Source organism: Adiantum capillus-veneris, chromosome 10, assembly GCF_014529385.1.
Source record: "Adiantum capillus-veneris isolate H3 chromosome 10, ASM1452938v2, whole genome shotgun sequence".
Classification (NCBI taxonomy): Eukaryota; Viridiplantae; Streptophyta; class Polypodiopsida; order Polypodiales; family Pteridaceae; genus Adiantum; species Adiantum capillus-veneris.
In genome coordinates, this window is record NC_140940.1 from 25,621,546 (window position 1) to 25,638,999 (window position 17,454).

The window sequence follows — 17,454 nt, forward strand, 5'->3', positions numbered from 1 at the left end:
CAAAAGGAGAAAAACCTAATGCAAAGAATCTCATAAAGAACACCTTTCAGCAAGTGTGCTCTATGACATGCTTTGGCTAGATGGGGCTTTTTGAGGTAACCGCTTGCACTTATCCATTCTTTGTACCCAGGTGCAAGTCCCATTTGCGGGTCATTAGAGTCTCCTATCCCACTTCTCCCCTCACTGATTACAGAACCCCTTGTCTCACTGTGTCCATTCTAAGGTGGCAATTCTCTGGTGTGATAGTTAATGGAATCTGGCATCACCTGATGCTTGAGTTCACTATGTTGGCATTAGGTCTCCAGCCTACTTGACCCACTCCATTTACAATTACTTTGGCAGACCAGAGGACACTCTACCCCTTGGGCATAGTGGACAAGGTGCCTCTGCAGGTACAAGACTCCACCTTCAGCTTGGATTTTGTTGTGGTTTGCCTTCTCGAGATCGAGGGCGGTTTTCCCTTGCTCATTGGCAGACCGTGGCTACGACACACTAAAGATGCTACATGATTTGGGAAATGACCAATGTGGATTCATACTCGTGGGTCACCAATGAAACCAATCAAACTTGAAGGGGGGATGGATCTAGTTGTGCATAATAGTTCTCTGTCAAAAGAGTCTAACTGGAATAGCCTCCTCCATTTGACGGCTCAGAGAAAGACCTACTTGAGTGGTTGGAAGCTACCAAGTCTTTGCCTTGTTATGTGGTCTCCATTCAATCATTGAATGAGGATACACCATCTGATAGTGTCCATGTCGTAGCTGCCCACTTGTGCCACCTAGCTCGGAGCCAAGTGTCGAGGTCAAAGAGGTTGATGACTCAGATGCTCCTACAGTGGAAGCCCTTGGGCTTGGTGAGCCTATGTAGGACCATAGAAGAGGAAAGAAATCTCTTCTACATGAGTTCACCCCAAGGCAAAGCTCACCTTTGTGTCTGATGAATTACCCTTTGACGTGCTTTCCGTAGGTTGGCTACAAGACGCATATGCGATTTCAATATTGATCAAACACTAGTCCATGATGTCTCTATGCTCCAAGAAGCGGCGTCCTCTTCACCCACAGCGACATCCTTAGCAGTACCCTCTCCAAACCCAGTAAAGGAAGTCAACCTGGGTGACTCTCACAACCCTCAATCCATTCTTTTGGCTACAGGGTTGTAGGATCACCTTGTGCCGCTAGACTAGGTAATTTCTTTTATGCACTCTTTCATCGATGGTTTTGCCTAGTCTTACCAAGATACTTCCCAAGCTCAAAGTTCACACTATAGCTCTCGTCGCAGTGGGGATAAACCAGTTAGAGGTCAGGCCTACAAGTTGAATCCAAAGTATGTTGTAATCATCAATGAAAGTCACGAAGTATAGGTAATTGCCTAAGGATAGAATTTTCATAGGCCCACAAACATCACTATGCACAAGTTGCAATCTGCATGTAGCCCTTATTGAGCCATCCTTTGGAAACTCCGCATCTTGCTCAAAATACAAAATTCACAAACATGCTTACAAGGTGCTTCAAGAGGCGGCAAAGAAGCAACCATATCAGATTTTTGCAAATGCAGCAAACTTTCGAAATTCAGATGCCCAAAACATGCATGGCAAAGCTTTGCATTTAAACAACCTTTAAATCCACAACTACATTTGCAAAATTCTACCCACACTTGTCATACAAAGAGAGCTTACAGCCCACAACACAAAATGCCAGAAGCAACAATTTCATCACCAAAACTGAGATCATGAACTGTACATCTGTCATCCACAAATTTCACAATAAGACCAAGTCTAGTTTGTGCCGATACAGAAAAAAAGTACATAAAGTGCATCAACAAGTGTGAAGGAACTGCCATTCGCAGTAGTCAACACAATCTTTCCAAGTTCCTTGACCGGATAAGAGGCATTGTTTGCATACATGACCGTATTCCTGTGAGGGACAGACTTGAGAGAGTTTAAAAAGTCACCATGTGAGGTAGTGTGCTTTGTAGCACCACTATCAAAGTACCACACATGTGAATCTGCAACAACTGACATACATGCATCATGGACAGAAGGATCATAAGTGCACTCTGCACTTAATGCCCACTCTGTATCTACATCAACATCACTCTACAATAGTTGTACTTGTAGTGGAACCAACCTCTTTCTTCTTGGCCTCTTTTGCCTTCAATTTAGGACACTGCTCAATCAATTGATCATTAGCTTTGCAATAATGGCAACACATCTTCTTCTTGCTTTTTTCACCAGAATTCCCAGACGAGGTGCTACCGGTTGAAGCATTAGGAACAAGGTGATTTTCCACTTGCTAAAGAACCATGAGAAGTGGCTACATCGCTGTTACTACCTTTTCTTTGAGCAGCAAGAAAGGCAGGTTCAACTGCACGCTGTTTATCCTTGTTCTTTCTTGAAAATGACTCTTGCAACAGCAATGTGCATAATGCATCAAGCTTGACAACCTCAGGATTTCCTTGGGTCATGAGTCTCGAAGTACCAGCAAAAGCCTGGTGAGAATCTGGCAATGCATCAAGAACAGTCTGCACAAGTGAATTGTCAGAAATGACTTCGCTTGCAGAAATCAGTTGCTCATTAATATCCTTGATACTAGCAAGGAAAGTGTCTATGTCATCTTCCTCATGCAGAAACTTCAATTCCAGCTCTTTACGCAGCAATGCAATTTTAGCCTCATTGCAACTTGCATAAAGACCAGCCAGAATATCCCTAGCCTATTTTGCTGATTTAGCTGAGTGAATGTGAGGAGTAATAGTGTGCTTCACAGATAATGCAATCAATGCATGAGCCTGCGCATCTCTAACATTTCAATGAGATTGGTCTAGCACTCGTACACCTGCACTCTCCCTGCACACTTGGAGCCTCGACATCCCCATTCTACCCGTGAGTCTTGGGCTTGGAGCGGAGTGTACTGCCAACTAGAGTTTAATTTGTATTGGTTCCCTGAGTTTAATTGAGTTTCCATTGGGTTTGGAGTCTGCTATTGTGTCATTTGAGTATAGTTTTGCTTTGTTCCATATTGCCCTACAGCATCTGTTTTATGTTTGGAGTAAGATTTCTTGCATATTGCACTAAGGAGCACCCATAATAGAGAGCACGACATAGATTTTTTGCTACAGTTTTTCCCTTGGGATCTGTGCTCTTGGGGTCAAAATAAATGACTGCACATAAAGAGATCCCTAAATTGAAATGCAAATTAAACACACACAATTTTCATGAATTAGTAATAGTTTTGTCAAGGGACATGCTCTTTACCCCAATTCCTTTTTGCAAGCACACTCTCTCTGAATGCAGGTACCTGTTAAACTTCTGCTTTTTAGAGTCTCTCTCTCTCTCTCTCTCTCTCACACACACACACACACACACACACACACACACACACACACACACTTTTTTTTTTGTAAATCAATTTGATTTAACTATCTGTGGGAAACTTCAAAGAGAGGAAAACCCACCAAAAAGATGTACAAGGAAAGGACCACAACAATGTTCAGCTGTACAAAATATCTAAAAGCATTCATAAGAAAGCTGATGTATCTCTGCCGTGATATCACCAACTTCCAAGGCAAACTGCAGAGACTGCCGAAGGGAAATCTTGAAGAAAGGTAGAGGATCCGTATGAATGCTATGGAACATATAGCCATTATGCTGTTGCCACAGGCTCCAATATGCCCAAAACCTGACCCACATGAAGAAGGCTGCAAAGCACTCCAACGCCGGCGAGAAGATACCAAAAACCCAAAACCGCTTATGGAAGACCGTCGAAGGAAAACGTAGCCGCATACACGTAGATACTCGACGAAGGAATTCTCGAGTGACACAGCAATCCCACAAGAGGTGACAAACATCCTCCTCGGCAGATAAGCAACGGACACATGATGAAGGGTGGATACGGCGCTTCGGAAGAAACGTACCCACTGGGAGCACACCAAGTAAACACCGCCAAAGAGACAACCGCTCTTTAAACGGCAAATGGCTTTCCATATTGCAGATATAATCCTGCGCCACCAAATATCTGATTTATGCATGTGCCCAATAGCATTGCAATGATCAACAATCCATGGACGAGGCAGAAGAAGAGCATATGTCCGCCCAACACAAATATCTTGAAATGGCATTTCCCCAAGCTTCCAGTCAGACATTCGATCACCATTAGCCATAGGTGAAACGGGCAAAAAACCTGTCAACATTTGTTGTAATGCTCTCCAAAACTCACAATAGTGCATGCCCAATCCAAAGCGGCGAGCGGCAAATGGAAACTCAAAAGTAAAACTAACTGCATCCACTACATCCTCAACCACTCGAATGCCACGGCAAGAGAGAAAATACGCCTGGCGAGGCGAGCAATCGACCAAAGTAAGAGAAAAAACCCGACTCCAATGCCGGCTCTCTGCACGAAGTGAGTTTCCTTCCATCCGAGCATTCCATGAGAGATGAATCGTAACCTGTTTCCATGCAGAAAGCAAGGTGGAAGAAAGCGGGCATCCAGGAATATGACCATCCATCTTACCAAATACTGCCTCCCACATGGATGATTGCTAGTGACCAAATGAGGATGTAACCACATGCTGACTCAAGTGTGCAAACATAAGTGTCCAAGGCTGAGATTGATGCACAAGTGTAGGCAAAAGCATAGCCTTCCTAGCAATGACATACCTACGCAGGTCTAGAATATTCAAACCACCAAAGCGCTTTGGTGTACAAAGTTTTGCCATCGATATCAAGCGCAAACCTTTTTTGTGAGCACGCGTTCGCCACAAATGAGACAAAATGGCCGACATGAGAGAGTCAAGACAATGCCGGGGCCAATGCAACAATGGCAAAAAGAATTGAACATATGCCATGAGGATACTCTGAACAATTCGCAGGCGAACATGTAGCGGCCAGGTAGAAAGCTTCCAGTAATGCAGTTTAACATTCAAGCGATTCATAACCCAATCCATTTTCTGCTTGTGAGTAACATTCCATCCAATTGGATAACCCAAATGCCTAGTGATTACATTTGGAAGAACAATCTCTCCTGGCCACAACAGAGCATGCCAATCACAAGAACGAAGCGGCAGAAGCTTTGATTTACGGAAATTGACTTTAAGACCAGCGGCAAGCGCAAACAATTCCAAAGCATTCATAATCTCTTGAACATCGTTTTGCTGATTGCGGGGCATAAAAAGCGAGTCATCTGCATAAGCCTGCCCAATAAAAGTATGACCCGAAGGTAGCTGCAAACAATGAAGACGCTGCGCAGAGGTCAAGTGATCAAGATACATCAACAAAGGATGAGAAGCAATTGCATACAGCAAAGCACTAATAGGGCAACCTTGCCGAACCGAACAACCAAGCGGCCACGATTCTATCAATTCCCCTTCAAGAATTCCCGAAGACGTACTACAGTCATACAAGAAATAAACCACATTGGCCATCTTAGGACCAAACCCGAGACTTCTCATTGTGGTAGCAATGAAGTCCCAATGCACAATGTCAAAGGCCTTTTCAATATCAACTTGCATGACCAACACATCTTGTTGCGTATACTTAGCATATTCCATGCCAATCATAAGATTGGCCAAATTATCCATGATTTGACGACGAGGAATGAAACCATACTGAGCCTGATGAAGTCCTGTAAACAAATAGTCCTTTATGCGATGGACCAACATTTTAGCCAAAATCTTGTATATCATCGGCATCAGAGTTATGGGCCGCCAATGAGTGAACCGTTCGCAAAGCGCTTGCTTGGGCAACAACTTAAGTAAGCCCTCTTTCCATGAAACTGGTAGATCCTGTTTTTCCCATGCCACATTTATCATGAAGATCAGGGGTTGCTTAAGAGCATCCCAAAACGAGAGGAAAAATTCCACAGTAAGTCCATTCCAACCAGGAGATCTCCACCGACCTAATGCAAGCAAGGCAGCATGCAATTCGGCGACAGAGAAAGGATCCTAAGGCAATGTGCCTCCTACGAAGATAGGATCGGACGAACATAAGAAAGCAACAATTCACGCGCTCGACAAGCTGCCGAAGGCGGCTGAGATGGAGCAGCAAACACCTTACGGTAATGTGAAACCATAACCTCAGCAAGTTCCCTCTTCGAAGAAGTCCAATCACCTGAGGGAAGGATAACCCGTTTAATCAACTTTGAGACTCTCGAATGATGCAAATGCTTAAAAAATTTCTTTGAAGCACAAACTTTATCCATAAAGGCCTGTTGACGTGCATGCGTCTGCCACTTAGCAAGCTTCCGCTTATCATTTTGCTGAATACACACTTTAGCTTCACATAACTCCGTCATTTCAGAATCAGACAATGGGCGGAAATCAGCCAATTGTTGTAATCGTTGACTAACCTGTTTCGCATCACTGACATTCTCCCTAATACGCTACATATGATGCCTACCATAATCAGAAATCTAACTCTTTACTCTCATGACAAAACGATACCAAGCAGCATCTAATTCAATATGCATTTGGGCCAACAGCGGAGGAATAATAATGACAACCATGTGACGAAAAGCTTCATGAGTAAGATAGGGATTATTAACATGCAATAAACGTTTCTTGTGAAGAGGCCGATCACAAATAGACTGTCCAAAATACAACAGCAGCAAAAGGGGATAATGATTCGAAAGCTATAGAGCATAATCTATCCTCATGTCACATACAAATTCTTGATACTGTTGCCCATTAAGCAAATACCACCGATCCAATAAGAGGAGTGAGCAGCATGCTGAAAGGTGAAACCGGAGGCATTAGGATGCAAAGAACGCCATATATTAATCATTTGAGCAGAGGCAACGAAATGATCCCAATTGTGTTTCTCCGCAAGCAGCATATGCGAATTTGCTGTGGTACTGTCAAGCAAACCAGGAGTATTATTGAAATCTCCACACAGAAAGGCACTCGATGTCCATGGGCGAGAGGAGATTTCCCGCCACAAAGCAGCTCTTTGCCCAAAGGCCGTAAATGCATATGTACCTCCAAATTCATGAACTCGACCATTCAACAAACACTGTACAACCATCCACCGACCATGCGGATCATTGTATAACAAAACAGGCTGAAGCTCATGTCGAATCATCATCAATACACCATAGAAATTTTGCGAGCCAGCATACACAATCCAATATCCGACAAAATAGGAGCATTGACCAGCAAACTCGTGCTGATTGTGCTCTTGCAATACAACTATGTCTGCCCTACATGTATATACATAGTGCCAGGTCAACCGCCATTTGTCAAGATTGCATAACCCACGCACATTGTATGAGATGCATTTAATATGACTTTGCATTGGAAATATATGTACAAAATAACAAGTATCAAAATCAAGTGGAGGTGCCCATAGACACGTCTCCATCCACTGCATCCGTATGAGGACCCATCCTCTGAGTCAGGGCAGGAAACGTGTCCACAGTGTTCACATGCGAGGTGGAAGCCTCACCAAGGAGTACATCTTTGTAAGAGTGCATCGCTTTGTCCCATGCATCAATCAGCGTGCGATTGTCATTACATGGAAGTTGCTTAAACGATGCATGCTTATTAGCATTAACAGAAGGAACGTAATTACGAGAAGAATGTGGCGTGAGAATCTTCAATGCTTTTTTCGGCACCACCCATGTGTTGACATCTGCAGGTCAAACATTTTTGCCTTTAGCAACAGTCCCATTCCCAATATCAGTAACTTGCTGTACCTTGCCTTTCCCTTTGTCCACATTCGAAGCCACTTTAGCAGTAGAAACTCCCCTTTGCTTGGCTTCACTTGTGGGTTTTCCAGTAGGGATAGAGGAGGACACAGGAACAGCAGATGGAGGGGGCTGCAAGACCGGCTCTGGACATTCGGATTGCATATGACCAAACTTGCTGCATCGAAAACATGAATTCGCAAATTTTCCCCATTTAAGTTTAAAGGGGCGCTTGCCTACCCATGGATCACCTGAGTCAACCATAATACCATCGGGGGTAATCTTGTCCGTGTCCCATAGAATACAAAACCTGTTGGTATTCGCATCCAATTTTGGAGGGTAGATAACCTTTCCAAGCTGTGCAGCCAACAACGGCAGAAAATGTCTCCACGTGCGGGGGAAATCAACAATTTCCACCCACACCGGTCATTTGTAACGAATAAGACTCTGGTAGTCTTTAGTGAGCGCCCATGGGAGAACATGTGTCATTTGCGTATTAAAAAAGAGGGGGGACATCTCAAGCAAAAGATTTCAAGCTTCCATGTCTGCGAGAAAAACTTCATAAAAGCCACGCGCCCCAAAGTAGACACCACGGACATCTTGTCGCTTAAGGAGAAAATCGACCCATTGGCCGACATCTTGCGCAGTAGGCATTTTCCCAGGGAAAAAACAGAATAACTGCGTTCATAGTGTACTGTGCAACTGGGTCCATGAGGTCCTGTACAGGAATGCGCACCTCAAGAGCAGGCACCTGACCATTCCATGCTTGTCGAGCCTCCTCAAAGTCCTCATACAAGCATGCCTTGATCTCAGAAGCTGCTTCCGACGTTTAAAGACGCACAGTGAGTCAAACATAAATCAAAAGAAACTCTACTTCAAACAAAACTGATTGGCGAGACAATTCCGCAATCTATTGTGAAGAAAACCTTTGCAAATAACAGACTAACCACAGCTCTGTACATACTTCACATAAAGCAGCAACCAGAATCCACAGAAATATACATTTGCTGAATTCTGCCCAAAGACTGGAGCTTGACTGAGACTGTAACCTGTATACAAACTGTCCTGCTAGTCCTGCACAAGTAGACGTGACATAACAGCACCGGCCACCACTAGGCTTGCAAAACCCACGGCACTGTCATTGACAAATTTGCTGGGCAATACTGCACTTTGCAGCAGCGACGAGCAGGAGGGATCGCTGGATAGAAGACGTGCACGAGCAGTCACGCAAGCAATAATCACCCTTGCTGGCGAGGGTACAAAGGGCTACTGCTGCGCGCAGCTTGCAGGAAATTCCACGACAGATGAGCAACTTCACGCGCAGAGGAGCTGTCCCACACACACGCACACACACCCAGAGGCGCTGGTACAGTACGCTGTAGCAGCGCTCAAGAGAAAAACGCGACGGCACAGCAGAAGGGTTCGCGCGCGCAGGCTCGGAGAGCTCTCGTTTCTCGTCCGTTACACACACTCTCTCTCTCACACACACACCACACACACTTTTTTTGTAAATCAATTTGATTTAACTAATTGTGGGAAACCTCAAAGAGAGGAAAACCCACCAAAAAGATGTACAAGGAAAGGAACACAACAGTGTTCAGCTGTACAAAATATCTAAAAGCATTCATAAGAAAGCTGATGTATCTCCGCCGTGATATCACCGCAGAGACTGCCGAAGGGAAATCCTGAAGAAAGGTAGGGAAATCCTAAAGAAAGGTAGAGGATCCGCATGAATGCTATGGAACATATAGCCATTACGTTGTCGCCACAGGCTCCAATATGCCCAAAACCTGACCCACATGAAGAAGACTGCAAAGCCTTGCAACACCGGCGAGAAGATACCAAAAACCCTAAACCGCTTATGGAAGACCGTCGAGGGAAAACGTAGTCTCATACACGCAGATACCTGACGAAGGAAATCTCGAGTGACATAGCAATCCCACAAGAGGTGACAAACATCCTCCTCGGCAGATAAGCAACGAACACACGATGAAGGGCCGACACGGCGCTTCCGAAGAAAGGTACTCACTGGGAGCACACCAAGTAAACACCGCCATAGAAACAACTCCTCTTTCAACGGCAAACGGCTTTTCCATATTGCAGATACAATCCTGCGCCACCAAATGTCCGATTTATGCATGTGCCGAATAGCGTTGCAATGATCAGCAATCCATGGACGAGGCAGAAGAAAAGCATATGCTCGACTAGTAGAAATATCTTGAAATGGCATATCCCCAAGCTTCCAGTCAGACATTCGATCACCATCAGCCATAGGTGAAACGGGCAAAAAACCTGTCAACATTTGTCGTAATTCTCTCCAAAACTGGTGATAATGCATGCCCAATCCAAAGCGGCGAGCGGCAAATGGAAACTCCAAAGTAAAAACAACTGCATCCACTACATCCTCAACCACTCGAATGCCACGGCAGGAGAGAAAATACGCCTGGCGAAGCGAGCAATCGACCAAAGTAAGAGAAAAAACCCGACTCCAATGAAGGCTCTCTGCACGAAGTGAGTTTCCTTCCCTCCGAGCATTCCATGAGAGATGAATCGTAACCTGTTTCCATGTAGAAAGCAAGGTGGAAGAAAGCGGGCATCCAGGAATATGTCCATCCATCTTACCAAATATTGCCTCCCACATGGATGATTGCCAGTGACCAAATGAAGATGTAACCACATGCTGACTTAAGTGTGCAAACATAAGAGTTCAAGGCTGAGATTGATGCACAAGTGTAGGCAAAAGCATAGCCTTCCTAGCAATGACATGCCTACGCAAGTCCAAAATATTCAAACCACCAAAGCGCTTTGCTGTACAAAGTTTTATCATCGATACCAAGCGCAAACCTTTCTTGTGAGCACGCGTTTGCCATAAATGAGACAAAATGGCCGACATGAGAGAGTCAAGACAATGCCGGGGCCAATGCAACAATGGCGAAAAGAACTGAACATATGCCATGAGGATACTCTGAACAATTCGCAGGCAAACATGGAGCAGCCAGATAGAAAGCTTCCAGTAATGCAATTTAACATTCAAGCGATTCATAAGCCAATCCACTTTCTGCTTGTGAGTAACATTCCATCCAATTGGATAACCCAAATGCCTAGTGATTACATTTGGAAGAACAATCTCTCCTGGCCACAACAGAGCATGCCAATCACAAGAACGAAGCGGCAGAAGCTTTGATTTACGAAAATTGACTTTAAGACCAGCCGCAAGCGCAAACAATTCAAAAGCATTCATAATCTCTTGAACATCGTTTTGTTGATTGCGGGGCATAAAAAGCGAGTCATCTGCATAAGCCTGCCCAATAAGAGTATGACCTGAAGGTAGCTGCAAACCATGAAGACGCTGCGCAGAGGTCAAGTGATCAAGATACATCAACAAAGGATGAGAAGCAATTGCATACAGCCAAGCACTAATAGGGAAACCTTGCCGAACCGAACAACCAAGTGGCCACGATTCTGTCAATTCCCCTTCCAGAATTCCCGAAGACGTACTACAGTCATACAGGAAATAAACCACATTGGCCATCTTAGGACCAAACCCGAGACTTCTCATTGTGGCAGCAATGAAGTCCCAATGCACAATGTCAAAGGCCTTTTCAATATCAACTTGCATGACCAACACATCTTGTTGCGTATACTTAGCATATTCCATGCCAATCATAAGGTTGGCCAAATTATCCATGATTTGACGACGAGGAATGAAACCATACTGAGCCTGATGAAGTCCTGTAAACAAATAGTCCTTTATGCGATGGACCAACATTTTAGCCAAAATCTTGTACATCATCGGCATCAGAGTTAAGGGCCGCCAATGAGTGAACCGTTCGCAAAGCGCTTGCTTGGGCAACAACTTAAGTAAGCCCTCGTTCCATGAAACTGGTAGATCCTGTTTTTCCCATGCCACATTTATCATGAAGATCGGGGGTTGCTTAAGAGCATCCCAAAACAAGAGGAAAAATTCCACAGTAAGTCCATTCCAACCAGGAGATCTCCACCGACCTAATGCAAGCAAGGCAGCATGCAATTCGGCGACAGAGAAAGGATCCTAAGGCAATGTGCCTCCTGCGAAGATAGGATCGGACGAACATAAGAAAGCAACAATTCACGCGCTCGACAAGCTGCCGAAGACGGCTGAGATGGAGCAGCAAACACCTTACGGTAATGTGAAACCATAACCTCAGCAAGTTCCCTCTTCGAAGAAGTCCAATCACCCGAGGGAAGCATAACCCGTTTAATCGACCGTGTGACTCTCGAATGATGCAAATGCTTAAAAAATTTCTTCAAAGCACAACCTTTATCCATAAAGGCATGCTGACGTGCACGCGTCTGCCACTTAGCAAGCTTTTGCTTATCATTTTGCTGAATACACACTTTAGTTTCACATAACCCCATCATTTCAGAATCAGACAATGGACGGAAATCAGCCAATTGTTGTAATCGTTGACTAACCTGTTTCGCATCACCGACATTCTCCCTAATGCGCTGCATATGCTGCCTACCATAGTCACAAATCACACTTTGTACTCTCTTGACAAAACGATACCAAGCAACATCCAAATCAATATGCATTTGGGCCAACAGCGGAGGAATAATAATGACAACCATGTGACGAAAAGCTTCATGAGTAAGATAGGCATTATTAACATGCAACAAAGGTTTCCTGTGAAGAGGCCGATCACAAACAGACTGTCCAAAATACAACGACAGTAAAAGGGGATAATGATTCGAAAGCTGCAGAGCATAATCTATCCTGATGTCACATACAAATTCTTCATACTGTTGCCCATTAAGCAAATACCAACGATCCAATCGTGCTCTATAAGAGGAGCAGCATGCTGAAAGGTGAAACTGGAGGCATCAGGATGCAAAGAACGCCATATATCAATCATTTGAGCAGAGGCAAGAGAACGATCCCAATTGTGTTTCTCCGCAAGCAGCATATGCGAATTTCCTGTGGTACTGTCAAGCAAACCAGGAGTATTATTGAAATCTCCACACAGAAAGGCATTCGATGTCCATGGGCGAGAGGAGATTTCCCGCCACAAAGCAGTTCTTTGCCCAGAGGCCGTAAATGCATATGTACCTCCAAATTCATGAACTCGACCATTCAACAAACTGTACAACCATCCACCGACCATGCGGATCATTGTATAACAAAACAGGCTGAAGCTCATGTCGAATCATCATCAATACACCAGAGAAATTTTGCGAGCCTGTATACGCAATCCAATATCCGGCAAAATAGGAGCATTGACCAGCAAACTCGTGCTGATTGTGCTCTTGCAATACAACTATGTCTGCCCTACATGTATGTACATAGTGCCAGGTCAGCCGCCATTTGTCAAGATTGCATAACCCACGCACATTGTATGAGATGCATTTAATATGACTTTGCATTGAAAACATATGTACAAAAGCAACGAGTATCAAAATCAAGTGGAGGTGCCCATAGACACGTCTCCATCCACTGTATCTGTACGAGGACCCATCCTCTGAGTCAGGCTGGAAACGTTTCCACATTGTTCACATGTGATGTGGAAGCCTCACCAAGGAGTACATCTTTGTAAGAGTGCATCGCTTTGTCCCATGCATCAATGAGCGTGCAATTGTCATTACATGGAAGTTTCTTAAACGATGCATTCTTGTTAGCATTAACAGAAGGAACATAATTACGAGAAGAAAGTGGCGTACGAATTTTCAGTACTTTTTTCGGCACCACCCATGTGTTGACATCTGTAGGTCCAACATTTTTGCCTTTAGCAGCAGTTCCATTCCCAAGATCAGTAACTTGCTGTACCTTGCCTTTCCCTTTGTCCACATTCGAAGTCACTTTAGCAGTAGAAACTCCACTTTGCTTAGCTTCACTTGTGGGTTTTCCTGTAGGGATAGAGGTGGACAAAGGAACAGCAGATGGAGGGGGTTGCAAGACCGGCTCTGGACATTCGGATTGCATATGACCAAACTTGCTGCAGCGAAAACATGAATTTGCAAATTTTCCCCATTTAAGTTTAAAGGGGCGCTTGCCTACCCATGGATCACCTGAGTCAACCATAATACCATTAGGGGTAATCTTGTCCGTGTCCCATAGAATACAAAACCTGTTGGTATTCACATCCAATTTGGGAGGGCAGATAACCTTTCCAAGCTGCGCAGCCAACAACGGCAGGAAATGTCTCCACGTGCGGAGGAAATCAACAATTTCCACCCACACCGGGCATTTGTGACGAATCAGACTCTGGTAGTCTTTAGTGAGCGCCCATGGGAGAACATGTGTCATCTGCGTATTAAAAAAGAGGGGGGACATCTCAAGCAAAAGATTTCGAGCTTCCATATCTGCGAGCAAATCTTCATAAAAGCCACGCGCCCCAAAGTAGACACCATGGACAGCTTGTCGCTGAAGGAGAAAATCGACCCATTGGCCGACATCTTGCGCAGTAGGCATTTTCCCCGAGAAAAACAGAATAACTGCGTTCATAGCGTCTGCGCAACTGGGTCCATGAGGTCCTGTACTGGAATGCGCACCTCAAGAGCAGGCGCCTGACCATTCCATGCCTGTCGAGCCTCCTCAAAGTCCTCATACAAGCATGCCTTCATCTCAGAAGCTGACTCCGAGGTTGGTTCCATCGCTTTCTGACGCTTAAAGACGCACAGTGAGTCAAACATAAATTAAAAGAAACCCCTACTTCGAACAAAACTGATTGGCAAGACAATTCCGCAATATATTGTGAAGAAAACCTTTGCAAATAATTGACTAACCACAACTCTGTACATACTTCACATAAGGCAGCAACCAAAATCACAGAAATATACATCTGTCGAATTCTGCCCAAAAAAACTGGAGCTTGATAGAAACTCTAACCTGTATACAAAACTGTCCCGCTGGTCTTTTCTGGTCCTGCACAGCTAGACGCGACAGAACATCACCGACCGCCAGTAGGCGTGCGAAACCTGCGGCTCTGTCATTGATAAACTGGCTGGGCAAGACTGTACTTTGCAGCAGCAACGAGCAGGAGAGCACGCTAGGTAAGGGGCGTGCAGGGGCAATCACGCAGGCAACAGTCACGGGCTACTGCTGCGCGCAACGTGCAGGGAATTCCACGACAGAAGGGCAGATGCGCGCGCAGAAGAGCTGTCCCACACACACTCACACACACCTAGAGGCGCTGGCACAGCACGCTGTGGCAGCGCGCAGGAGAAAACTGCGACAAGACAGCAGTAGGGTTCGCGCGCGCGCAGGTTCCCAGAGCTCCCGTCACACACTCTCTCTCTCTCTCACACACACACACACACACACACACACATTTTTTTTTTTGTTTGTAAATCTGATTTGATTAATTTACAAGTGGGAAAACGAGAAAAACCCACCAAAAAGGTCAAATACAAAGAGAAGAAGACAACTGTGTTCTGCGATATAAAATCGCTAGAAGCAAACATAGAAGACTTGCAAGATTTCCAAGGATATGTCCCGAGTGTCAGGCAAAATGTAACGATTGCCTCAACAAAATCTTGAACGAAGGAAAAGGATCTGCCTCATGTCGGTGAAACTTACAGAGATTATGATGATGCCACAGGGACCACATCGACCAAAATCTGACCCAAGCGAAGAAGATCGCAAAAAGTTGGAGGGAAGTCGGAAGAATCCCAAAAAACCAGAAACGTTTGTGGAAAACCGCTAGGGAAACCGAAGATACATACAAGCAGAAACGCATCTAAGGAATGTCCTAATGCAGCGACAATCCCAAAGCAGATGTCTGACATTCTCATCAGCAGGCAGATCAGCTGACACAACGAGAGGAGCTAATGCGATGCGCCGCAAGGAGAGTTCCTACTGGAAGAACTCCCAACAAACAACGCCAAAGAAACAGACGCTCCTTAAGAGGCAAGCGACACTTCCAAATCACAGTGAGAGCCTGTCTCCACCATCTTTCAGATTTGTACAAGGCCCAGAGCGCATTACAGTGGTTAGCCAGCCAAGAGTCTTCCACAAGGGAAGCATAGATATGTCGGGCAGAAATGGCATTCACAGGAGTGTCCCATAGAGTCCAATCCTGCATACGACAACCACTTGTAAATGGTGGAACAGGGAGGAAAGCAGCCAGCATATGCTCGAGCAGGCTCTAGATATGACCATAATGTATGCCCAACCCAAAGCGTGCCGCTGCCTGAGAAAAAAGTAAGTAAATTCCCAGATGAATCCACCACATCATCCACTGTGCATATGCCACAACCAAAGAGGAAGTATGCTTGACGAGGCGATTGATCAACCAGGGTAAGAGAGAACACCTTACTCTAGTGAATGCTTTCCAAACGTAACGAATTCCCATTTGTTTGCTGGCTGCCTTGCCAGTAGAGATGATCCGTAACCTCATTTCAAGCAGAGAGCATGCTAGAGGTGAATAAGCAACAAGGAACATAGCCATCCATTTTGCCAAACACAATCTCCCAAAGGGAAGTCTGCCAACAACCAAAAGTGGGAGTGGTAACGTGCCGACATAGATCAGCAACCATAACTGTCCACGGCTGAGATTGCCGCACAAGAGTAGGCAATAACATTGCCTTCCTCGCCAATGCATGCCATCCAAGGTCCAAAATATTCAACCCCCCAAGACACTTCGGAGTGCAAAGTTTCTCCATTGCTAACAAACGTAGGCCTTTCTTATGAGAACTAGTGCGCCACAAGTGAGATACGATATTAGACATAAGCAATGAGAGACAGGAGTGAGGCCAGTGCAACAACAACGAGTAAAATTGAACATATGCCATCATGATACTTTGCACAATACGAAGACGAACATGTAGCGGCCATGTAGACAGTTTCTAATAGTGCAATTTGACATTCAAGCGTTGCATGACCCAATCAATTTGCTATGTGTTAGTTACATGCCAGCCGATGGGGTATCCTAAGTGCCCGACCACTACATGCGGATCAAGAATCTCGCTAGGCCACAGAAGACAATGCCAGTCACAAACATTCAGAGGCAAGAGTTTGGATTTGTGAAAGTTAACCTTAAGGCCTGCAGCCAAGCCAAATGTATCCAGTGCCTGCATTATTTTACGCACATCATCCTGGTTATTGCGAGGCATGAACAACGAATCATCAGCATAGGCCTGTCCTGTGAAATCTTCCCCATTAGGTAGTTTCAGCCCATGAAGACGACTGAGCGAAGTCAAATGATCCAAATACAATAACAAGGGGTGAGTGGCAATGGCATACAACAGGGCGCTAAGCGGGCAACCCTGTCTCACAGAACATCCAAGAGGCCAAGGTTCTATCAGCTCTCCATCAAGAAGGCCTGAAGATATACTGTGAGCATACAAGAAGTATACGACATTGACCATCTTAGGACCAAATCCAAGGGCCTGCATCGTGGCAGCAAAGAAATCCCATTGTACCGTATAGAAAGCCTTTTCAATGTCTACCTGCATCACAAGAACATCTTGCTGAGTACACTTTGCATATTCTATTCTAATCAATACATTAGCCAGATTATCCAAAATCTGGCGACGAGGAATAAAACCATACTGCGCGGAATGGATACCAGCCATAAGAGGTTCCTTGATACGGTTCACAATGATTTTAGCCAGGATTTTATAAATAACCGGCATAAGAGTTATGGACCGCCAATGCGAGAACTGCTCACAAAGCGCTTGTTTGGGCAATAACTTCAACAAACCCTCTTTCCAAGACAGTGGCAAACACTGTTTCACCCATGCAATGTTCATCATGTAAAGCAAAGGTTCTTTCAGAGGCTCCCAGAAGGAGATGAAAATTTCC

At 44.9% G+C, this 17,454-nt stretch overlaps 1 protein-coding gene across 13 annotated transcripts in view; it reads right to left on the reverse strand.

Annotated features, from left to right (window-relative positions):
- Positions 1–17,454, reverse strand: part of LOC147448570 (uncharacterized) — a 294,875-nt gene that overhangs the window by 29,937 nt on the left and 247,484 nt on the right. For 10 of the 13 annotated variants that reach the window (XM_086521154.1, XM_086521146.1, XM_086521148.1 and 7 more), the window contains one exon: positions 3,251–3,293. The exons of the other annotated variants lie outside the window; for them this stretch is intronic. In XM_086521154.1, the coding sequence (XP_086377280.1) occupies positions 3,251–3,293 (43 nt within the window). The remainder of the gene's footprint in view (positions 1–3,250; positions 3,294–17,454) is intronic. 13 annotated transcript variants of the gene reach the window in all.